The sequence below is a fragment of the Falco rusticolus genome, chromosome 9 (genome assembly GCF_015220075.1).
Source record: "Falco rusticolus isolate bFalRus1 chromosome 9, bFalRus1.pri, whole genome shotgun sequence".
Classification (NCBI taxonomy): domain Eukaryota; kingdom Metazoa; phylum Chordata; class Aves; order Falconiformes; family Falconidae; genus Falco; species Falco rusticolus.
In genome coordinates this window covers 43,045,912-43,071,173 of record NC_051195.1, presented here as the reverse complement: position 1 = coordinate 43,071,173, position 25,262 = coordinate 43,045,912, and the positions used below count along the sequence as shown (strand labels likewise).

Below are 25,262 nucleotides of genomic sequence, written 5' to 3'. Positions count from 1 at the left end.
CCGGGCTTAGATACACTCTTGGTATCTTTGTGGTTGTGGGCCCCATTTTGGTCTCAGTGGTGCAACTGAGCTGATCTGTCTTGCGTTTCTTCCATGTCATGTCATCCCATCCTCTGGGGAAAGCCACCTCCCTGCCGGGGACACAGGATCACCCCTGCCTCCAGCTGACCGCATGTGTTGGGCACACAGGAGCCCTGGGGACAGTCCCCTTGCCACTGGAGGACCTTGACCACTGAGTTAAGTGGGAGTGTGACCAAAACATCAGCAGGAGCAGGTCCAGGTGGCCCAGGATGTATTTCTTTGGAGCTACGGTCAATTTGGGTGACAGGGATTTGGTGCTGGGCTGCTCCTGCCACCTGGGGAACCGGTGTTCCAAACCCTGGTCATTTCAGCGGGAGCAAAGTGAGGCTTGACGTTTTGTTTCTGTCTTAGTTTGGCAAACTGAATTTTCCCCTTTCCACCTGATCTACATATCCAAGATTCATCAAGAGTAATAACTGCTTCCTCTGAGGCCAGAAATAAGAGCTTGGGTTGGCTTCAGGTGTCAGATGAAGAGTCTTGGTGCTACTTGTTGGTGGCATTAGTCCTGTTAGGTCAAGATACGGAGCTAATGAGTCCAAGCTGTCTTTGGTTCCCATTTTGGTTTGGTTTAGTCTTTTGGTTTTCCCTTCATTTGGTGAGGCCACAATTCAGCCACCAGTTTCCATCTTCTGAGTGCAAAGAACCAGGGCTTTAACGAAACATTTCACCAGCAATTAAAGAGGGAATTGGAACCATTGCGGAGTTTGCATTGTACGGCCTCTGTAATTACTTACCTGTCTGCAGATGATCGGCTGAATTTTGCTCCCATCAAGTCAACAGAGGGTTTTGTTGTTGTTGTTGACTTCACTGGGAGCAGGATTGAGCCATACTATATATATAAATATATATATAAATATATATATGATATATATATAATATTATATGTGTAATATTATATATATATATCAGTGTAATATTTACAAATAAAACTGTGATCTCGTCTAGAGAAAAATGTATTCATATTACCAACTGCTCTTCCATATTTATGTATCATATTGTATCTTTTTATTATTGTTATAATTATTATGATTATTAGGGTTATTATTATTATTATTATTATTATGGAATCTTTCTTGGCACCTTTTGGAAGCCACGTCAACCAATACTCCAATGAAGTGCTGAGGATCTATTTTCACAAAAATTCTACTGGTCTACTGTATAAAAGAGAAAAGAAAAAAAAAAAAAAAAAGAAACAAGCAAAATACAGTTCAACCCTTAATTCTGTACCTCACGCCTGTACGTTTGCTGCTCCAATTTCGGGTTTTATTTTGCGTTCGTTTGTTTTTAACGGATCTAATTTAAGTCTCCAAGCAATATATAAAGATGTAAATAGTAAAGCTTATTTATTAAGATTGTCATCTTTTTTAATTTATATTTACACAATTGTTCATCTAATTTATTTTTTTTTTCAATACAGTTTTTAACAGTTGACCTTTTTTTGGTTCATGATGTTTTTTAAATCATTTTCACAGAATTTCTTTATACAGGTTTTTCTCTTTCTTTTAATAAGCAACAACTTCCTCTGGTCTTTCAAAAACAGGTCATGTTTCACTCAAAAAAAAGTTACGTCAGATTCATCAGAAATATTTTGCCATTGTTGATTCCTATACCCTAAAGTTCTATATTATATAAATATATAATACCTTGTATGCTTAAATATTTAACTATGTGATTTTGTATATATCTTCATACACATGCTCACACACATATGAGGGTTAATGTCCCCAGATGTTGGGAGAACAGAGAATCGGAAACACAAACAATATAAGCTTGTATTAAAGAGTTCTGAACTGGACCGCTTGCTCTTGCCACGTCTCCTTTGCTTTCAGTTGAGCCAGCCCCAAGCATCAACAGGTACCTCGGGGAGGTGGCGAGTGTGGCTGTGGCTCCCACATCTGGCTGCACAGCTGCATGGGCCACCCTGTCCACAGCTCCCGCTGAGGTCCAGCACTTTGGTTTTGGGCAGGGGTTTTGAAAACCGTGGTGTTCCGATGCGTCCTGATGGGAGAGGGTGCAGCAGGTGGAGGGAAGCAGTGCCAGCCAGAGCAGTGTGTCAGCCCAAGAGCCCATTTCACCTCCAGTGGGTTTGGTTCTGCCAAGGTGGCTCAGGTCCTGCTTCACCTGGGGGTGCCTGGTGTAGGTTTTGGTGTGAGATGCTTGAAAATGTAAAGGTTGGATGCTTTTAATTTTACAAAGAACTATTTTTTTTCTTTTTTAAGTTGTCCATGGTCTCTGCTCACCCCCACATCACATGCAGAAAGAACATGGTCATCCAGAAAATGAGTCCCAGTGGGAATTTTCCTTGACTTATGGGTATTACCTAGGAAGGAAGGAAGGCTGAAAGCTATGTGCAGCTACAGATCCAAACATCCCAATGCACAAAGCCTTTGGACACACAAGAAAACATACAGATAAAGATAAGGCAGTCTCCAGTGGTCACTAGATAGCTGGGCTTGCAGTCCCCCCACGCCAGACCACAGCCTTGTAAGGTATGCGCAGAGTGCACACGCACGGCTGGTGCTGATAAAGCCACACACAGAGACACACAGACACGGACACAGACACAGACTCTCTCTCTCAGCCAGTCCTGGTCCTGGCCCCTCCTCAGAGCTGGCTCACCTGCAATGAAGGTGCAAGTCTTTCTGTGAGGCTCTGCAACCCAGAGACAGCGGTTCGGTCGGTGCAGTGGTGGACACATCTCAGTTGCACGCCCACAGGCAGGCAGAGGTCCAAGAAGACTGGGGTGAACTCCAACCACAGAGCTGTTGGTTGTTGCCAGTGTGTGAAATAGCCTGAACTGGACTAAGAAGCTTTCGGTCCTTCAACACCAAAAGTGTGGCTTTTCGCTGCTACCTCAGGTGGCTGTGGAGAGGAGGGTGGGCTGGAGGAGCTGCAGCTCCAGCAGAGCCTGCAGCAGCCCAGGGCTCAACCCTGCACATCTCAGGCAGCCCACCTGCCCCCAGCCAAGGGCAGCTTCCCTGGGCAATGATGTTAACTATCATTAATGGGCACGTCCTTTGGCCCTGTTATGGCCCACCAACTCTGCAGATTCTTCCTCCCTTGAAGGCTTTGCCTCCCCTTGCTCCCAGCCACACTGGTCCTGCCACGTTGCCCCGCTTTGCCAATGGTACCCCCGCACCGTTACCGCGCTAGCAGGACCCCTACACCAGGGCCATGGTGTGGGACCCAGCTCAGACCCTGCTGTGGCAGGCAAGGAAGGGACTTTATGCTGCTGTACTGAGAATATGTATTGATTCAGCTTGCAAACCTGAACTGATTCAGCATCAACATCTCCAGACCTTGAGGATGAGCATGCAGTCAGGATAGGTACCATTTAACCCTGGCAGTTACTGACCTCCGATCCTAAAGAGAGCATTTCTAACCCAGTTAACTCCCAAACTCATTGATGATTTAACTCCCCAGGAAAGCCCCGGTAAGACACAGAGGCTGGGAGCATAAGCAGAGGACAAGGAGGGGTTGCATGGGGGAAGGAGTGTTAAACGCCAGCTATGCTTATATTACACATTTCCCTTTGCAGCTGCTTTAGGCAGCGCTGGGCTACAGTGCCAGCTAGCTCTGCTTGCCATCCTGACATAGTTACAGTACTGGCTGCTACCACCTTGGCCCTTATAAAGCTGTGGCAGTAATACCATAGTGCATAAACAGCCTGTGGACTGAACCATAAATGAATTCCATACCACTCAATCTATGGGACATTTGGGGGCAATAGATTGGGATGAGAATAAATTAATTGTTGTTGGTTTTTTTTACACTAGCATAAATGAGTCAGTAAAAAAATGTTTTGCATTTTATGCAATATGTTGAGCAGGGGGAGAGAGAGACAAAAAGAGCATGAGTAAGAGCACATCTCGCTTTCTATACCATCCTTGTCTATGGTCAATGCATTATTAATAGGGTATAAGCAGATCACAAACAGCCCTATCAATAGAACACACTGTAGATAAAAAGGTCCATAAACAATGTATTAAATGGTTTGTGTCTATAGCAATAAACAAATCAATTGTCTCTGTGTTGAACTATCTATTAAGCATTAATAAGGACCTTAAGACGGGAGCAAGCCATAAAGGCAGTGAGCAGCGGGCAGCTCGTTGCTGCTGGGCTGCACTGGCTGCGCTGTGCTCAGCTCTGCTCCTCCCGCACCGCCACAACCACCCCAGTGCCAGCAATTGAAACGCACAGTCAAAACAACAGCTTCTCTGCCCAGTTTACATGTCTGCCTGGAAATCAATCACTAAAGAGAGGGAGAGGGAAAAAAAAAATAAAAATCAATACATGCAGCGAGCAAGGTCCTAAGCCACTGCCCTGCGAGATGGCAACAGGGCTCGGGGCCACCAGCAAACATTAAATCCAGCTGCACCCCAGCAAGGAAGGCAGCTTTCATACCTCAGCCCCGTAGCAATGACGCCAGTCACCTTGCTGTGTGGTGACCAGCCCAGGAAACCTCATGACACACTCAAAGTCACCCAGACTGGGCCACCAGCCTCTCCAAGAGACCCACGTGCTGAAGTGACTGCAAGGGACTTGTGGCAGCAGATGCGGTTCCCGTTGGCTGCTTTAAATCAAAAGGAGCTGACTGCATTAATTATATATGAAAGCTGCGGAAATTGCTCTAAATTCATACGGCAAAGTCCTCTCCCAGCTGAAAGCCACAGCTTCTCAAACAAGTATGGCATTGGTAATTGTGGTAATGGGAAAATGAAGCTGTTAGCAACTTTGAACAATTTGGAAAAAAAGACACAGGCTTAAAAAAAGCTTCCACAGAAAGACCGGAATATAAAGGAAACTACACACATAACAGAAAACTACTTTCCATGCAAGCAAGGGCATCTGAAGAGTGAATCACCAGTCAGGTGTGTACGCTGGCAGGTGCGTGCCCATATGCTCTCCTGCTTACACACACACACAGAGGCACACAAACCCAGCAAACAGTTTCTGGCCCGGCACTGTCGTTCCCTGGGCTTGTTCAGCCTGCTTCCTCACCTTTCCAGTTTTGAAGGCACACACCTGGGAGGTGAAGAAAACTGAGCAGCTCCCAGACCAGCATTCTGCTTTTTGCTGCTCATTAACTACCACAGCACTACGATGGCCCCAAATTTCCCCTCTGCCCTGAATTTGAATAACCACTGCCCACATCATTCAAATCAACAACTGGCCGAAGTTCACTGATAAAATGTAGCCAAAGGGCCAGCGTCTCAAATCTGTTTTAAGTACAAGTGAGGCAACAGTGTGTCAAAATAGTTTTAAAGGTCTTGAGAATATCTTGGCTGACTTCTCTTGGGACTGGGGAGGGTCATTAGTGGTTAAACCCAGATTTTATGAAATTATTATTTTTTTCTCAGATAAAAAGTTATTCACAACTTTCTGATTGTTTTACTTAGGATGAATGAAGAACTAGCCCAAACAGCAGCATGACCACTTCTAGCCACCCTCCTGCCCTGCTCGTAAGATATTATCTGTCAGTTTACCCATTTATAACTCACTCTCCCACTCATATACTGTTTAAAAACGCTTAAGAGCCCATATATAAGCTCACTGCTGTTCCTCTTTATAATCATCCAGCCCACAGAGATGAACCAACTAATGCTTCAGGTTTGTTGGCATTTTTGATGAAAGAGTTGAAATATGGGCATGGTCCTGGCTGAACAAAGCCCAGCTCTGTCTTTGGGCACTCACCTTGTAGCACAGATGTGCTCAAAATCATCAGGTTCTTTTCAAAATGTCACCCTAATAACATGGTCTTTCCTGAGCCCTGGCGCCTCTGTGTTTCCATAAGGCATGAAGGCTCCATGCTACAGTGGCTGCTAAATGGGCTTGGGGAGACAGGAGGGTGGGCAGGAGCAGGGGAGGGAAAGGGAATCCTTTCTAGTGCAGACTTCATTAATAGTGCAATACTCAAACTTTCCACCCAAGCATTTAAAGACTGCGGACCCGCACAGCACTATATGAATTGCCAAAGCTGAAGCACACCGTGCAAACTCCAAGTGTTCCTGAAGCCTTTGCAGCTCCTGGTGCCCTCGGAGCACAGCCTTGCTCGCCCCAGCCCAGCACTGTGAATGGCACTTGCAAGGCCAGTGTTGCCCAGGGCATGTCCCCTCACCACGGTGGGAATATGCGCTAGGGTCCCTCCTGGATTAACGTCATGGCCACCAACACTGGGGGAGGCAGACAGGCCAAGTGTGCATAAAAAAATAAAATAAAATAAAAAAAACACACAAAAAAAATCAGAAATCTTTTTTGCTTTGTGTCTCGCAGTGCACAATTAATTAATGTTAGTGATGCTCAGCTTTTGGAGAGCTAATCCCACCTCTGGCCCAAGAGGTACAATGTGCGGTTTACATCTTCCCAACAGAAAAAAAACCATGAGCTCGCAGGCCACTGAGGCACCCTTCACATCGCAGAGCATTGTCGTGATAAGCATCAGTGTTACTGCCGGGCTTTGTCCAGCCCAGCCCCACCCCCCCACCCCCCCCCACTGGGAGGACTGGGGCTGCCCATGCTCTGGCACTCCCTTTGTTTCTTCCTCAGCCTCGCCAGAGCCTGCCTCATCCAACCAAGAATTAAAAAGGAAAAAAAAAAAATTAAAAGAGGAAAAGCAGAAACCAAACATATAAATAAAGGAGCAAATGCAGCACTTGATTCTGGAGGCCTCTGCCGTGGGAAGAAGCTGTCCCAAAGCGGTGTGTCATCAGCAGCACAGCAACCCAAACAATCAGCCCCTCTGTGCACCGTGCCAGCTGCTGCCTGGCCTGGGACAAGGGGGGACAAGGGTGGTGGGGAACAATGGCCATGGGGACAATGGGGATTGTTCAGGGCTGCTCTGCTCCCCAGGAGGGACAGCCCACAAAGCCCTGGGAGGGGACCTGGGGCTGTCACCAGCTCTGAGCTGCCAAACAGGCAGCAGATTTGGGGTGTCCTTACGAAGGGCATGTGTCTGCTGGGATGGACACGGAATGCTGAAAGTGGCAGAGCGTGTATTTGTTAAAAGGAGGAGTGTGAACACACCTACAGAGAAGAGTGAGCAGCCTCTGCAGAGGAACCACCTCTTGGTGCTGAGCTGGAGTTTATTGGGTGCTGGGGAGTGCATGGATGGTGCGAGTAGGGCTATGCTGTGCAGGGAGCAGCGGCCACCCTGCACTCACGCACAACTGCTCTACTGAGCCCTTACCTGCACACGCACTCACTGCAGAGGCACACAGAGGAGGTTGCTCCTTTTGACCTGAACTCATCCTAAAGCTGGTGACTCCATCCAGGGGCCACTGATGCCAGGTTCCCTGCTTCATGCTATCATGCAAATAATTTCAGCTTTGCAAATAGATGTAGGCAGTTTGTCTATTAAAACTGGAGGACGACACCTTTTTGCACCTCTCCCCACTCACTTTTCACGTTTCATGGACCCCTTGGTGCTGTCCCCACCCAGCACAGCATTGGCCCCTGGGCTGCCATAGCCTGGCCCATGGCACAGCGAAGCTGGGGTGCAGACTGGCAAGAGGAACCAGCTCCTGTGACAGCAGCAAGTTGCTTTGGAGCCAGGATCCCTTTTCCCGAAGGATTCCCAGAGGAATGGGGGGGGGTGTGGGTGTGTGTGTGTGAGTGTGCGCACACACACACGGGGCACAGATCCACCTGCCAGCATTGCCAGGCTGTGACTACAACTGTTTATCTTGAAAGGCAGAGGGTTACATTCTCCAAAGTTTCCAGGGAGAACATACAGACCCTTCCTTTCAGCTGCGTGCTGGAGGATGTGTAACCTCGACGAATTCCTCGGTTTTGTTTGGCTTGGGTACACCGTGCCGGGTAGCATCACCAGCCAGAGGCTCTTCTGGCTTTGATCTGAGAGCTAGGTGCGCTTCTCAACAGGTTAATAGTTGTCAAACTCCACAGCCTTCCTGCCCGAGAGTCTAGACTCTTCCACCTGCTCTGTACATATTAACACAGGCTTACACACAACTCCCTCTGTATACGTACCTGTATGCAACAGCCAGCCTCACCAAGGATGTGAAGTGAAGCTCTTCAGCAGCCTTCCAAGGTAAGCAGCAAGAATTAAGCCCCTGGTCTCTGCAGCAGACACAGCTGCAGCGCGGAGCCAGGGGGACAGCCAGCCTGTCCTTGTGCTGCCCCTGTTTTGTTCCCAGCAGAAGTCTGGGCTACCAGAGCTCTCCTTTCCATCGCTGTCTGCAGCAGAACAGCCCCATGCTACGGGCTTTGCCCCTTCCCCTGTGGCCTGCCAAGGGAGACTACTGGGGTGGGAATCCCAGGTGCAAAAAATACCGCTGTGGAGGAACTCACTGTATCAGGTTGGAAAAAAAAGAGCGCTGAAGGGCATCTAGCCAGCCACCCCATATTTTGGCTGGCATCTCCTATTCCTAATGCTTAGCACCACACTCATGATGGTCAGGAATCGCACGAGTAGCATTAGCCCCATCACACCTATGAGTGCCTCCAGTCCCGTCAGCGGTGTTACAGAAAACACAAGCAATTTGTCCATCGGGTCAGTCAACACCAGCCCTCGCCTGCAGCGAAACCGCAGAGCTGCTCCCCATGGCAGCACACACTGCCCAGGGCTTTCAGGAGAAACGGATCATCACCGAGCAAAACCAAACAAAACCCAAATAAACCACCATGTTTGTAAAACGCAGGGAAAGGCAGGGCTGCAGGCCAAAGCCTTGAGAACACAAGATGGCTTCAGAGCACCTGGAGGTGCACACAGCACTAGCAGCAACACGCCGGCAGGCTGGGACCAGCTGGGCTCAGTGCGGCTGCTGCTGGCCCTGGCAGCCCTGCTGCGTGCCGTGTCCCACCGAGCATCCAGGGTCCTGTCCTGCGGGGCAATGGAGCTGCTGCCTGCTCCGCAGCTGCCAGGAGGGAAGGATCAGTGCCGGTCAATCTGTATCAGCGGCTCCAAAAAGAGGTCTAGGGTTTTTTTCCTCCAGCAGCGCATATGCCACGTCACGGCATATCATGGACTGAGTGGCTCGGCATAACACCGTGCTGCCAGGACGCCTGCACATTTGCACTTCAAGGGTTTTGCTGTGTTTTGTTTTGCACAATAGCAAAGCTGAACAAATATCACTTCACCTCCTCTCACACCAGTGTCTCTTGTTTTGGGAGGTGCAAGATCTGCGAGCTCTGGCCATTCTGCAGCTCATAGAACTGGCTGCTGCACAGGGTGCTGGATATGGGTGCTGAGAGCCACACCAGGGCTTGGCACCTCCAGCCAAGCAAATAGGAAGTCTACGTTCTTCTGCAGCAAGTCACAGTCATCTCCACAAGCAAAGTCGATGGCCACCAGCCACCTCCGGAGGGCAAAAGGACAGGTAACAGGCAGCAGCAGGGTGGAGGCTGAGAGGCTTTAACACACGTGGCATCATGGTCCCTCCACGGCTCTTGTGCTCAGTGCTCTACAAGCCTCACTGACACAGTGGCCACAGCCCAGCTCCATCACTGTCCTCCTCCTCTCCATCAGAAAAAGGGATTTACCTGAAACATTATGACCTCAGGCAACCTGCAATGCTCTGGCACTTGATCCACAGGCTGCTCCATAAAGGCAAAGTCTTCTGTGAACTCCAGCAGGACTTTGACCCCTCCCGAAGTGCAACGTCAGTGTGGCTCAAGACAAATGGAGAGATGTAACCAAGGAGGCGGAGGGAAAAGCAGTTTAGGAGAAATGATCAGAATTATTTGCATGGGTGCAAATCAGGCAAACAGGTCCGGCTCAAGAAGAAAAAGGTCTGTGGCTGAACCTCCTCCACATCAAATCCTGCACGTTTGTTTGGTTTCAAAACACTTCCATTTTGAAACTCACCTCCTGCTTGTTTGCTTTCATGTTAAAGGGTTAATTAACCTAAAAAACTAAACAAAACTATTTGCTTTAAGCTGACTGAACTGATTCATTCAACGTTTGTTCTTTTGCTGTAAAAAGAAAAAGCAATAGCTCTGAGCTGAGCTGATTTGGGATTTTTTTTCCCCTTCTCACCCTCCCGCACTTTCTGGTTTGGCTACCAGACTGAGAAATCCATTACCCACAGGGATCCCAGGCCAGCCTAAGCCACATCTGACAGTAAAAGAAACCAGATTCTCCATGTCTTTTTAGCTCCTGGCTTGCTTCTTGGGGCTTTCCCACACGCCTTCAGCTCCCACCAGGGCTGGTGGGCAAGCTGGGTGTTGGGGAGGGAGAGGACCCTACGCAGAGAGGCTGCACTTTCCCCTCCTCTCCACGAGTCCAGCTCTTGAGGTCAGCACTGTTTTTGAGACACAGCCCCTCAGCTCAGCCAAACCCCGGCATGGGGACAGCATCGGTGATGCCATCTCCGGTCCTGAAACCCTACAAATACCCAAGCAGCTGTGAGACGGTGTCAGGAAGAAACACCAAAGAGACAGCAAAGTGGACTTAATATGAATCTTTAATGCGCAGAACAAGCTGCCGGGAGCCTTGCAAACAAAGGCTGCGCACGGAGCCGGTCCGTCGACTCGGAGTGGTACAAAAGCCCAGCTTGCCTGCAGCATCCCGGCACCTGCCTGGCATCCCCCTCCGGGACGGGACCTTCGCTGGCGGCGCGGTGTCACCGGCCACCTGCGCCACCTTCTTCTGCTGTCCTGGGCCACCACGGCACCGGGGCCCCTTGCCCCACAGCTCCTGCCCCATGGCAGGACAGGCAGGGCGGGGGTCACCCTGTGCCCAGCAGCTCCCCTCTGCCTGGCCCTGGCCTCAAGCAGGTATCACCTGCTCCCAGGATTTTGGAGCATGTAGTCCAGGAAATTCAGTAAGAAAAGATTAAAAAGGAGAGGCTTTTATGCTGAGTCAATTTAGGTAATTTCTTTTTTTTTTTTTCCTCTTGAAAAATTAAAAAAAAAGGAAAACAAATTAAAGTCCAACTTGCTGATTGCTTGTTTCTCTGCCATCTGCGTGAGAAAGTCCTGTTTGGTCTTGCTTGTCCCCTTCCACCCCCTCTGAACACCACCCGACCCCTAACCCCACCAGCCACTCAGCACATCACAAGTCCTCGACTCCTCGGAGTCCCTTTGCCTCCCACAGCTCCAGGCCCGCACCTTCCCTCACCGCCCCTTGGACTCCCCGTACGTGTTGCGCAGCATGGAGACCATCTTCTCCTCGCACGTTACTTTGGTGTCCTTTAGGATGCTGTACCAGACCATGCCAGGTGGCCGGACTTCTTCGCTGCGGCAGAACAAGTAGGGCATGGTCTCGGTGCGGCTCTGGATGTAGGCACTGCGTAGCAAGGTCGAGCAGTGGCTGCTGACCTTCTCCAGCCTCCTCAGGATCAGGTGTGCCTTCCTGGAGGGGACAAACAGAGACAGAGACAGAGCAGTGCAGGCAATGCACAGAGGAGACCAGGAGCCAGGACTTCTGGCTTTCACCACCAACTCTGTCTTGTGGCAAGAACAGACAAGACCCATTGTCTAAGACATTGCCTTTCCTGTTTCAAGCAGAGAGAAGCTCTGTTTTACCCAAAAGTTCTGGGTATATCTACTGTTTCACAGCACCAAGTCAACAGGGCTGGAGGGACCTCAGGTCTAACCCACTAAATCAGCTTGAGTGCCCTGGGGACACTGTCTGCCCCTGGCTGGCTGGTCACCACCACCACCACCCCCCCAATGTGCTGGCCCCCATGCACCTTGGTGAGACCCCCAGCACCTTACTGCTCCCAACTGATGAGCCCAGCCCTCCCTTTCCTGTTTTCCCAAGTCTCTAGGAGGCAAATGGCCCAAAAGGACTGACACTAGACTAGCGAGGATAAAAAGCACAACATATTTAAGACAAAACAAAGTAAACCCATAAGAAACCAAGAATCCCCTTGTGGGAGTCTGCAAAGTGCTAAATCAAACAAAGGGAGGGGAAGAGGGTTTACATCAGTGGTCTGAAAGTCTCAAGATCACAGATTATTTCCTCTCTCTCTGGTGCCACAGGAAAGCTCTGGATTTGGGGCTAGGGGATTTCGCAGTTCCTCTGCAGGAATGTAAATTCCCGATAATGATATGTCAGGGGCAGCACTGTCAGTCAGTGAGACATAAACATGGGGATTAGTTGATTATGAGAGCTGTGCGGTGCTGCAGCTCGGGCTGTGAGCTGCCAGCCGGGGGGAGCGCCAGGAGCCCGATGCAGCCGCACACCACAGGCACCCGGGGACGGGATGCAGGGAAGGGCTGGCCAGAGTCACCCCAGCGCCAGGGCAGAGGGCAGAGACAGGGGCAGGAGGCAAGAGGGCACCCCAGCATCCCCAGCCAGCTATGGATCTCTCCTTCTGGGGCAGGAAGCTGGGATGAAAGGCTGTGGGAAACCACACCACTGGTCCCCCAGGGCTGCGCTTGGAAAACTTTGCTGCTCCCCGCCAGGGGTGATGGGCTCAGGTCCCCAGGGGCAATGGGCTCAGGTTCAGCTTTCCAGGGGAAGGGACGAGCAAAGGCCTTTCCTGGACAACACTACATAGTAGCCATATATTGATTTAATCTATAAAGATGAGCCTGACTAGGCAATTTGAGCCTCGTTAACTACACACACTCACATATATAATAATGATATCATGGGCTGAGCTGTGCCCAGCTCTGACAGTACCTCTACTCAGGCTACTCTCCACAGCAGCCACCTGACCTTCTACAGCATCTGGTGCTCCCACTGAGCGTCAAGACCTGACACACTGCCAAGAACAGGTCCTTCACAACTGGAAATCTGCCTCCAAGAAGTTATGAAATTCTACGATGGCATTAGATGCTTTCAGTAACAGCTGATTGATTAAAGCTCAGCACAGCAGCAAACCAAAGCCTGCAGTGACTGTCACTACGGTTAACAAACGTCAGCAAATCACAGTCTGTGGTGCTGGAAGGGACCAAAAGTCATCATCTGTGCCACTTCCTTCCTGGGATCAACCTGCCTTGATGAATATCTGTCTAACCTGTTCTTAGAGCTAAGAGCTGGTGATCTTTCTAGTGCTCACCCATCCTAACGCTGAGAAATTGTTTCTTAACATCTGTGCTGATTCTCCCTTTTTGGTTTTTTTTTTTCCCAGGGAAGGCTGAGCAAGCACAGGGCCCACACTCAGCTCATAAGATGGACTTTTATGTGAGCTGACAGTGCTCAGGAGGAGAGTATTTAAGCCAGAATACCCTTTGCCTCTAAAAAGATGACTATCACCTCTCTAAGGCCATAAATCCATGGTCACCTTATTTATGGTAAATCATCTCTACTGCCAAAAGGGGGTATTGGCCCTTCCCCAGCCCAGCTCCTTGTGTTTGTGCAAGCATCTGTGGACCTCAATGCTGTGCCATCATGGAGAAGTTGTCCATCCAAAGGCCAACCAAGCAACCCATGGATTTTCCCCAGACTGGTTTCCACTCCAGCTCACCACAAGGCCTTTCCCAGCCATAGCATAGGGAGGACAATGAGTGGCCATGACCAGCCCTTGAGGGAAACCCCAGTGGTGGATATCCACAGCTTGGCCCAAACAACACAAGGAGCGGACTCCCCAGCATGCGACTACTTGTGTCTGCTGGCCAAGCTCTTCTCCTCTCCTCCCCTCTCATCATTCACCTTTCTCCTACCCTCCATAGGTCTTTTTCTACCTCATTTCCCTTGGCCTCCTCTACCTTCCCATTTTCATTACTTCCATGATCTTCTGGATTCTGCTAAAAATCACTATGTTGTCCTTGCTTCCTAACATGTACTCAGGTCTCTTAACCAGGCAAACATTCCTATGTGTGAGGAGCAGCTCAATGTTAGCAAGAAGTCCAGAGGTCAAACCATCCAGACCTGCTGATGTGTCCCGTGCTGGAGGCTGGGCTCCTCGTGGAGCTGGTCTCCATACGTCCACTGCCTCTGCAGTTGCATTCAGCGCAATTGGTCCCAGGAAAGATGTTTAAGGGTGGGATGCAGCACATGATGGGTTGGCCCTATGAGGATGCTGAAAACACACTACACTGTGGTCAAGGAGGAGACAGGGTGATGGGGATGGAGGGAATCAGGCCCCTTGCTTTCCATCCAGTGCTGACGCCCCCATTTTGATGGGATTCACTGCTCTGAGTCACTTATTTTAGTGGGGTAATGAAGTCATGTGTAAATGTTAGATTTAGCTTTCGGCTGTCAGCTGTTCCCTCTTAAACAAAATAAGGAGAAAGCGAGACAGAGCGGGGCAAGGGGAGGGGTGAGAAAAAGAGAGAGGCTTTCTGGTGAAGGCTGGGTAATAAATTACGGGAGCAGTTCTTGGGCTGCCAATTTAACACCATAAATCAAGCCCTGGGTATTACCCAAGTGCTCCTTGCGGAGGACTGTCAGGTCAGAATGACCACCTTTTCAAATAATGGAAATGAAATCTTCCTAAATGCTGACCAACCTCATCCCTGCCAGAAACAGTGATTTATTGCCTTATTAAAGGGCAGGAATTGGGAGAGGACATTGGGGGAGTGAGCAAGGAGGGGAGTCACTCTCATGGCTGCCTGTGGCCAGACCCCAAGCTCTCAGACCCCAAAAGGGATGAAGCAGCCCCCTTCCCCCTCATCCCACAGCCCAGCCAGGCGGTGCCCCCACGCTGGTATGAGCCAGTGGTGCCCTCACACCTGCCACACACCTTCTGCAGGGGCTGTCGCTTTAAGCTGATGCCAGCCAAGGACTGATTCTGGTCTTCCCTATGTGATGGATTTAGGAGGTCACAGCTGCAGTCATAAATGATGAAGAGGGGGATTTAAAAGTAGTGATGACTCTACGTGGCTGCATCCCTCTGTGGTGCCTCATGGCATGGTGGGGGAGAGGAAAGCGGAGGGGGGTGGGTGTCTACTGCTGGGCTTTCCAAAAGCCTACTATTTGGAAGCCTACTTTCCAAAGGCTCATGCTTGAAGCAGTGGTCCCACTGCAAGGGAGTGCAGCGCAGTGATTGCACAGGAGACAGGGCGCCCAGGTCGCTGGTTGCCAGTGCCAGCTGTGCAAGGATGTGCCCAAGAGCAGGAGACGTGTTACTCCTGCTCTGCCCAGCCTCAGGGGTGCTCCCACAGGGACATTCATCCCCCAGCTGCACAGCGGACAGCTATCACCCACCTTGATGGCTGGTGAGGGATGAAAACATATCCAGAGCCAGTAAAACCCTGCCCTATCTCACCTAGGAGGAAGGTACTAAAAGAGAATGAACCAGCATGAAGAAGCAAAGAAGAAATGATACCTGAGCTGGAGGGAAGGATGTGTTTACTGGGACGGCTGCAGGGAGAGGGTGGCTGTCTGGCTGCTGTTTTCCCATATGGGGTGATTTTGTCATAAATTCAGATTTTTACACTCTACTGAGAACTGACCTGGGTCTGTCAGACCCTCTTGTGAGAGGACGAGTCCAGGACTTGATGGCCTCTTATCACAGCCTCCCATCGGTACATTGCATTCCCCCTCGGTACCAGAAGGCAGCTGCTCTGGGGATGCACTTTGTCTCCTGCAGCCGTCCCGGCCGCCTGCCTGAGCGACTTGCTCGAGCAACGGAGAGGCTGGAAGTCCTGGCCTGATGCCACATCCTGACCCTGTTGTTGCTGGTGGCCACAAGTAGAGGCACGGAAGGAAGATAGTAACTAATTATTTGTCGTCCCCCCCCCCGCTCCAAACAGCCAGGCCCTGTTTGCAGTGGTCATAAGAATTGCCCTGAAAACACAGTAAAAGCAAATACTAGAGAAATCTTCCCGTTGCTGTGTCAGGAAGCGCTCTGGCTGCACAGATCTGAATGCACAGTAGCATTAAACATTCACTGGTTTAGACAGATTCTTCGGTTTTGTTGGAACAAATTAACTCCGTGAGATTCATTTGGTGTCTGTAAGAGGAACGGGGGGAGCAGGAAAGGGGTTGTTGTTGCTAAAGGAGACCAGCAGGATGAGGCAAGCCAGGTGCCAAGATGCTGCTGACCACAGAAAGTCCTGGTTTAGGGCCACCTATGAGCTAAGTTTTTAATGTCTCCTTAATGTAAACGGTCTGGTTGGGACATCTGGCTATCAGTGTGTCTTCTTGCAAGCAGCTGTTTGCAGTAACCTGTGGCTTTCATGGAAACTGGGCTCACGAGGACTCCAGTGTGATGTATTTATTACACGGAGGCAATCAACTTCCCTCTTGTCGCTCAGTTTTATGAGCGAACATTTACTGTGAAGCTGAGGCTCATCTGATAAACATTTCAAGGTACGAAAATGAATGTTCCCCTGGGAAGGAGAACAGTCTATCAAGTAAAATTGTGTTACGAGATGGTCTCCCCTGGCAAATCCTCACTCGCCTCCTGCTACGTCAGTGCCACTGTTTCTGTCCAAGCTCCCTGAGAAGCAAGGCTGGACAGCAGAGCTCTGCCCCTATCAAGAGCCTGGCACCAGCTGCTGCAGCGTCCATAGATGCTTCCCCTTGGCTTCAAATCACATATTTCTCAAGCACAGAACAGGGGCACAGGAGCACTGCTAGGAGCTCATCTGGCTCGGTGAGCAAGACAGACAGCAGCTAAATCGACCACTGGCTCCAGATGTAGCTTGGTACAGTCGGGCAACACAGGCAATTTAAATGTCACCTTGCAAACTGTGGGCTTGATGCAGGTATCAGGTTAGATAGCATCCTTCAGGAAGTGTGTTGGATCTCAAGTAACAGAAGAAATGAGGATGTGTTAGAAGAGATTGATGGTTCCCAGGGATTTAGAGAGAAAGGAACAATTGAAAAGGACAAACAAGTCTGCAGTTTCATCAAAGGAGGAGGACGGCAGTGGGAAGGATGAGCATGGCTAATGAACTACCAAAGAAACTATGACCAAGGTCATCTCTGGAGGAAGGCAAGCCGCAGGCTAGCTGGATTCATGTCCAGGAGGGGTGTAAACCATTGTGAGGAACTGTCTTGCTGGTATTATGGACAGATCCTCAGCTGCATCCAACAAGCAGATGGGAACAGTGGGGAGAGAAGGAAAACCTTTTCCAGTTATTCATGTACTGCAGGATGCCATTCCTTCACCTTCCTCTGCTCCAGCTTCTCAGAGATCAACATGTTAGAGGAGGACGCTGGATGAACCGTGTCTCTGAAAGCTTCAGAGCAGGTCAAGGCTATTCGAATCCTGTAAGAGATCTCAAGATGTCCAGAGAGATATGGCTACTTGTGAGCACTTCTCGAGGAGTGTTTCCCAAGGGGCTGGGTGGCAGTCTGGCCTATGCTGGGACACTGCCAGGACGCCGCCAGCTCCCTGGATGAACGTAGTTCATGTATCTGCGATCTCTTAGTGCCTTACCACCCCTCTCACTGTGCACCAGGGGCCTGCAGATGCAGTCCCTCTGGAAACGTTGCCCTTTACAGTCCCAGAAACAATCCCCTCCCAGCCCTTCTCAGAGGATGAAATGTAAAGTAAGGAGAAAATACTTTCAGCATAAAGCTATATATAGGTAACAGATGAGGTGCTGTGTGCTTGCTGGCATCCTCACATGGTGTCAGGGGCACCACAGAACTGAAATTTAGGAGGACCTTTCCATTGCCTACATCAGCAAGCTGAATTATTCTTCTGGGAGAGAAGGAAGGTGGAAAAAGGAATTTTGGAAATATTTACGGTTTGTACAGCAACCATATACCACTGTTAGAATAAATACATGTCAAGTCAGGTAGATAGAGAAATAAATAGAAGGAAGTGTCCATGAAACATACTATTTAGAAGACCCAAGTTTACTTGCATATAGATTGCTCAATCACTGACCCCTCTGATGGTATCAACTAGTCAATCTACAGAAAAAGTAATAATCTGTTCACCGCCACCTCAGCTCTGTCCTTCCATGGGCTCAGAACTGTTTTCTCATACAAATAATCCCGCTGCAGCAGGGTGTTTGCATGGCCACACATGTCCCAGCCACACAAGGACCTAGCAGGTGCCCAAAGCCAAGCCTGGGGCGAGTAGTCCTCTCCTCAACTGTCCACAGGGAATATTGTCTAGGTGTGGAGGAAGCTAGTCCAAATGCAGGATGGCAGAATGGATCTCTCCTGGGTGTAGAATCCACCCTACTATGGGGGAGGCTGGTCCTGGAGGTCACACCATGTTCCTCGATACCAGTGGGCTCCACCAAAAACTGCCCAAGAGGGATTCTGCTCCCCATTACCCAGGTATTTGTCACGCACCAATACTACCCTAGAGGGATGGATTTGCTCTGCATTCCTCAGACACCTCCAAGGTATACAGCTGCCTCTGTACTGCAGCTCTTGATACCTAATGCTTGTCACTCTGCACACCACTCAACACACACCTGCTGCATTTGCGCTTCATCATCACCGTTTCCAGCCATCCACCCTGCAATGACTCAGGGCATCTCTGAACCCTAGGGCAGCCATGGTCTCGTCTACCATGGGCTCTACAGCTGAAGAGGATGAGTGCTGGTCCCGGTTTACACTCCATCCCAGGCCTAATTTACACCCTTTCCCCCCACCCCACCAACTTTTCCAAAAGAGCCAGCTCATCTGCAGTATCACCCGCCTGGTTCAGGCTGGTTGCTAATGGTCCCACGAACATTCATCCAAGGGCCACCAAGCTGCCAAGTGGCCCATAAGCATTCATCCACAGACCACGCAGGACCTGGTGGTCCTAGTGGGTGGGAGGACATTTTGGTGAACACCACAAGGGGACTTCTCTCAACTATGAGGAGAAGGAAATGAGGGTCACATCAACAGTGGCCAAGCAGAGGGGTGCTCCCGGCAGTGGGGCAGGGGAGAATGCCGGGAAGGGACAGGTACCTGGGCCCCAGCTCATCCTCACTGCGCCACACGAAGTCTCCAAACTTCTCATAGTGGGAGTTGTAGTGGTGCTGGACTCGGAAGAGCATGGAAGCGGAGACCTCCATCAGCGTGTTATAGGCTGTCTGCTGCTCTTTCCCACTGGTGTAGCCATTGTAGAGGTTGTAGATTTTGTCAGCTATCTCTGGAAAGGATGAGGAGGGAGGGATTAATGAACAGACAGACAGTACTACGGAGGAGGAGGAGGAGGAGGAGTGAAGCCCCTGGCAGGAGGGGTGGGCATCTGATGACTGCCAGTCCCCTGGGACTGCAGCAGGGTTTGGTGACCTGGGGAGCATTTTGCATTCCCTCTGGCTAAACCAGCAGTGAATGCCCTGCATGAGCAGAGCGGGCCCAAAGACTCCAGCAGTACTCCATGAAGGAACGGGAGAAGGAGAGAAGGGCTGCCAGCACAGGCAGACACAGCCTTGTCCTCCCAGGTAGGGCAGGCAAGCTTTGCCCACACTCACCAAACAAAAAGCCATTGCACAGCTACGATGCTGAAGGGTAGGAAGAATACAAAAATATTGATAATAAGATGGTACTTCAGCCAGAAATACAGCACATCATCACTGCATGTATCTACTGGGCAGCTCAGATGTATTAAACAATAGGGTGCACTGATGCAGAAAAAAGATCTTTTTGGAGATGAAAAATGCACAAAACTCCATTTCCTTCCCTTTCTTTAGTCTCTCCTTAGCTCATTTTTCCTGGAAATGCTTATCAGTAACATGGAGCAAAACATTAATAAAAACTTTCCTTTGTGTGCTTTTCAAAACAGAAAGAAAGCAAGAAAGAAAACAGGTAACCTGCCTTGCACTTAGAAGAATCTTTTGAAATTTGAAAGCAGCCAAGCACTCAGGGCATAGAAACAAATCGGATTGGTTTCAAAACTGGAAAATGCAAACGTGCAGAAGTGGCTAAGCTTTATGGTATTTCTGTTTCAGAATGGAACCAGCTGCCACCAGCACCCTTTTAAACACCCAGAGCTGACAGCATCTAGCACCGCTCGCTTTTGCAGGAAGAGATCGCTGCTTCTCCAGGGGACATGCCAAACACATGTTACTGGCCCCCATGGCCGTGTGCAGGGAAGGATGCCATGGCACTGCGTGGCACAGGACCACAGGAGCTGCCCAGCCGAGGGGACTTTGCTACTGGACACTCTTGTTTGTCACCCCTTCCCAGAGGAATGTCCCTGTGCCCTTGGGTGAACTTACGGGAGCCCTTCACACTGGGAGAGGAGGGACTTGAGGGGCTTGCAGGAGTACAATGAATAGAGGAAAAGCAAAATCAGCAGGAAATGTCTTCTGTTTTGGAAGATGAGGTGCCTGAACACTGACCTTCTGCCTTGCTGTCGTCTACCAGTGGGCAGGCTGTCCTCAGGGTGACCGTGCTCAGCTCCGAGTGTCTCCCTCGTGTATCCACCGCATAGAGGGTAAATCTGGAAGGCAGGAAGGAAAAGGAAAATAATGCCTTTATCCCTCAGTCCCACACTGCCAGGTTGTTATGGGAACTGGCCTTCACAAGAGCAAGCAAAAATGTGGTCCAGGCTCCTATCAGTCGGTTTTGGCATCTCCAGAAGACATGAGATGAACTTGGCCTTAGAAGAGGAGATGACCCGGGGAAAGGAGCCAGGGCTGGGCGACAGGCACAGCATCCCCATGCAGCATCTGTGGAGCTGCATCCCCTCTCCCCCTGCCATCCCTGGGAGCCCTGCAGGGCTGCACCCTGTAGCTGCCTGACTGCAAAGACTTGGAAACATCTCTGGGGTTGCTTTGCCATGCGCTGATGCAAACATCAGAACACTGTGGCATTTGCAAGCTGGGCTCCTCTCCCGCCCTCCTGAGAGCCAAGCAGTAATTCCTGCCATAAGTGGGCTCTGTGCTGACAAGTGACAGCTCGTACACATCCTGTGAACGGCCCTTGAGGTTGTTTTCTCCTTCATTTCCTCACCAGGGTGGGGTTGGTAAAAGGGTGGGAATGATAATTTCACACTTGAAGCTAATGGAGAGCATCTGACAGTAAAATATGGCTTTTGTGCTGAATGAAGCATTGAATAAACAGGCTGTGGCTGCATGGGATGTCCTGGGATGCTGAGCTCAGAGTCCTGGTCAGAGTATCAAAGCTCCAAACTGAGAATGCTTCTTCGCAGCAGGGGCTACAATCTTCCGTCCACTCTCCCAAAAGGCATCAGTTCATATTTATTCGCTCTGAGCCAGGCACGGAAACTCAAGCTGGCTTTGACAAAGTGCAGGAGCTGCCTTGAACCCCTCGGAGGTCTGAGATGCCTGGTGGTGGGGTACCCAGATCCCAAGAAATAACACAGCCCCGCTCCTTATCCTGAGGTAAAAGCAAGCAGCTCTTGCGAGTGAGTGCAAGGAGTACCATAAAAGCAGCTGAAGCTTAAATGGGATTGAGACCCTGAGGTATGTTTACTTAAGGAATGGTCCTAACTCCTTAGCATCCTTAATGGGAACAGAAGCAATGCCTCCCTTTTCCTCACCCCACACACGAGCACTGCCAGCTCCCCCCTCCTCCCCACTGGCCCTGAGCACCCCAGATGCAGCCGATAAGAGCTGACATTTGCACGGTAGCAATTCCCAGCACAGGACATACTCTCTCTGAGCAATTAGCATTAACAATACTTGCAGTCTGACAGGATGCCAGCAGACTGCCAAGGAACCCGGTTCTGCGTAGGGACAACTCCCATTGTCACAAAGCTGGGGCATGCAGGGGACACGCATGCTGAGCTCACTCACGGAGCCGTTATTTAATTCTTTGGCATGACATCATTTTCCTTAATTTGCAAGGAACGTTGCTCAGAGTGGGAGCATCTCAGGAAGGACATCCACACCGTGCAACTTCACAAGTACCACACACAGGCTGTTCTTCCGCTATAATTAAGGGACAGCAACAGAGCAACAGGGTAATATTGAATTCAGGGCAGGAGTCTAACTTCAGGGCTTTGCATCCCATCCCAGAGGTGACACCGTCCCTGCTCCTCCCTTCAACAGACGAGGGGTTCAAGGTGACTAAGGAGTCTCTTGCTGCGAGCAGGTAAGCTATGTGTCTCTGCAGCTTGGCAGCATGAAACCCTCTTTCCAGGTCCAGAAAGCAACAGCAACAGGGGCACCCACTGTTGGGTGGGGGGACCTCAGCCCCAGCAAGACAAGGAAAGCTGCAGTGGGAGAGCTGGGCAGACCCCAGGAGTCCTGCCGCCCGTCCAGGTGCTCAGCAGTGGGCAATGGTCTTCTCACTCATCAGCACAAGCACAACAAGCAGTAAGAGAGCTGGAAGTACAGGCTACTGCCATGAGCTGATCTCCATCCCCATTCTGGGGTCACTGGCTTAGCTACAGTGGCCATGCTTTTCTTTTTTAAATGGGTGAGCACAGCTAATGTGTAACCTCTGCTCTGCCCATAGCAGCTCAGTCAGTAAGGCTCCATTAGCTCTGAGGCAATCAGTGCCAGAGCACTTTCCTAGAAAAACAGAAGACTTTTATCACATTGCTATTGTAATGTTCGTTCAGCAATTAGTGCCCACATCACATATTCCATCACCAGCCGGGTCAAGAGGACTGGCTGGGTGTTAAAGCACATGCACCCACCCCTTTGGGTGATGTTCAAGACCTGCGTTAGCCCTTTGGCTGCACTTTTCCCCTCTGCCCAGAACACACAGAAACAAAGTCACTCGGCTGCCAAGAGCAAGAGCATCTGTACTGGGCAGGCCTGGGTTAAAAAACACATATCAACAAACAAGCCCTTCATTTCACCATTTTTTCAGATGATATAAGGATAAAAAAAACCAAAATGTAAATGACAAAACATCAGAATCAAAGTGATTTTGATGTAGTCAAAAATTATTTTCTGAGAAGAAAAGTAATTGCTTTACTTCACCTGAAACCCGTCCCCTTTCAAGAACCGTAGAGGAAAGGATTGAATTTCCATTCATCCTGAATGAGACATTTTGGAATCAGCACCAGTAAATCCAGCTCTGGTGGAGGCTGGCAGCCCCGGCTGCACGCAGCCCTCTGCACCGCTCTAACTCCTTCCAGCAAGTCATCTCAGAAGGTCTGAACATCAATTACGGTCCAAAAATCACCCTGAAGCACAGCAGTGCTAATAGCTCTGTTTTATCAATGGTAAACAGAGACATACGGGGTGAAGCATCGTGCCCTGGAGAGGCTCAGTGACATGAATGATTTGGAAACTCGGGAGATGGTGGCTTCCAATCTTCTTCTCAAACCACTTGACCACACAGCCTCTCTGCGGCAAAACACTTTTACAGCCAGTTAATGGCACTGCGCAGAGTGCTGGGGTTTATTTTTTTCTTTTATTCCCGGAAACAGACAATTAAGAGGAGAGAGCGCAAAGATGTGTGGCTAGTGTAAACCCGGCATTAACGGTCAGATCTTGCTTGCTACACCTGAGCGAAACATCTCTGAGCATCTGAGCATCCGGCAGATGCAAGCAAGGAGCTGCTGGCAGGGACAAGACCAGCCTGGGACCCAACAGGGCACCAAGAGGGTGGCTGGCAGGAGGAGAGGGACCACCGCTACACAGGAGGGATGGGGATGTCTGCACAGCAAATAAGGGGAAAACCAAAGTGAGCATGACTGAGGGAGGGAGCTCTGCAGGGCATGTGGTGGGCTGGAGTCCAGCTCTGCAATGCTACGTGGAGATTGTCCTGCCATACTTACATCTACGTACAGCGCTTTGGGCCAAGGATGAAAACAGGCAGCATCCTCATGGATGATGAGGAGCTGCACCTAATTATGCCAACCCTGGTAATTTGTTAAAAAAAAAATAAAAATAAAATAAAAAAAAAAAGGAGGCCAAAGAGTGGTTCTGACTGCTTTGCCCAAGGCAGAGGATCTCTGGGGTAAAGTCAAAGCCAGAAACAAAAAGGTCCCAGACCCACACTCGGTGCATGAAACCATATCAGAAAACCTGGAATGCCATATGGTAGCTGTGATCTGGCAAAGCCTCCTTCATAACCTGGAGGTGTTTTGTTTAGCAATAAACTTTCCTCACAATGTTTTCTCATGTTCTCCCTGTGCTTTCCAAAGGAGCTTGGGGCTACCTGCTACCGTCTCACAGCTGATCCTCTTTTTCACCCGTGCCTTCAGTAAGATTATATACAACATTTGATATTCTAGAAATACTAATATATATATTTGCCCAAAGAGCTTCCAAAGAGCATTTCACCACTCAAAGCACATATGCTCTTCGCAGAGATCAGCTCCTCCATGCCTGGAAACACCACCACCTCTGCCGCAAAACCCAGCATATAGGGTCCTATAAAGTAATGCCGCTTCAATGTTTACTACAAAATCCAAACCTATTGGGACCCAAAGGAACTTTTAGAGAGAGATAGAAAGCAATTAACATGTGGCCTCATGAAATGTCAACACCTTCCTCATAGATACCCCACCCAACGTTGGCTGGAGCCTGGATTTTATCACTAGGCTCAAGATGCTTCTTGAAGAAGGAAGAGAAAGTGGAGGGGCGTGTTAAAGCTTCGGTTCCTGGAATCTAACGACTGTGGAAGATAGTCAACTGTGTTAAAAAAAAAAAAAAGAAAAAAAAAAAAAAAGGAAAAAAAATATCTATCCCTTCTCAATTGAAAGAAAAAGAACCCCAAACACAAAATTCTAAAGGCATGAAATTGTAAGGCTGACGATGAACCCCCAGAACATGTTATTTATTTATAGACAACAATGTCAGCTCATGTTTTTTTTAACTTCCTCTCATGATGCTCATGATGTTTGAGTGCTTTACTCATGATCCTTATTTGTGGGAAGGGAGATAAGGACTTCTGCATCTGACCTTCCTCAGCTCAGCAGCTGATTTCTCTATATCCTACAGAGATACCACAGGCATTTCTGTTCTGCCTTGTGCACTGCTCTTCCAGAAGCCTCTGGGCTCATGCAGCTGCTGAATGACGTGCTGTACCACAAATGGGCTGTAGAGAAAAGGCTCCAAGAAGGAGTCCAACAAGCACTCCTGCAGCTGCCAAACACCCCGCTAAGTGACCGTGTGCCTATGAGTAGCTGGCTGCATCCAACAGCAGTGGCTGTTGTGGCAAACCCGGGCTGTGCTGAGGAGACCCCTGCACTGTGTAAATGGGGGACAGGGCAGAGACGCTGCTCCAGAGTGCAGCGTCTTGCAGAAATGCGGTCTCACGATTTCCAAAGTGGTGCAAGCTGCTCTCGTCAGTAGGGCTTGAGAGCTTGGCTGATAGGCCTGGGCTGGGCACTCTGCTCCTGTGGCCACGAGACTGTCCTGCTGCTAGCTCCTGGAGCTTGGTGCAGGGCCGAGCTGTCCGGGGTCACACATGTGGCACAACGGATGCTCTCGCCCCTGGCAGCATGGTGCCACCACCATGATGCTGAGCACAAAACCACAAATCCTGACCTGTC

The 25,262-nt window shown here is 49.8% G+C and overlaps 1 protein-coding gene across 1 annotated transcript in view; it reads right to left on the bottom strand.

Moving 5' to 3' along the window:
* Positions 1-10,490: 10,490 nt before the first annotated feature.
* ASTN2 (astrotactin 2) overlaps positions 10,491-25,262 on the bottom strand; it is a 353,959-nt gene continuing 339,187 nt past the window's right edge. Inside the window, exons 21-23 of the mRNA XM_037399819.1 lie at positions 20,182-20,282; positions 18,803-18,986; positions 10,491-11,392 (exon numbers count right to left, since the gene is read on the bottom strand). Of these exons, the coding sequence (XP_037255716.1) occupies positions 11,155-11,392; positions 18,803-18,986; positions 20,182-20,282 (523 nt within the window). The 3' untranslated portion in view covers positions 10,491-11,154. The remainder of the gene's footprint in view (positions 11,393-18,802; positions 18,987-20,181; positions 20,283-25,262) is intronic.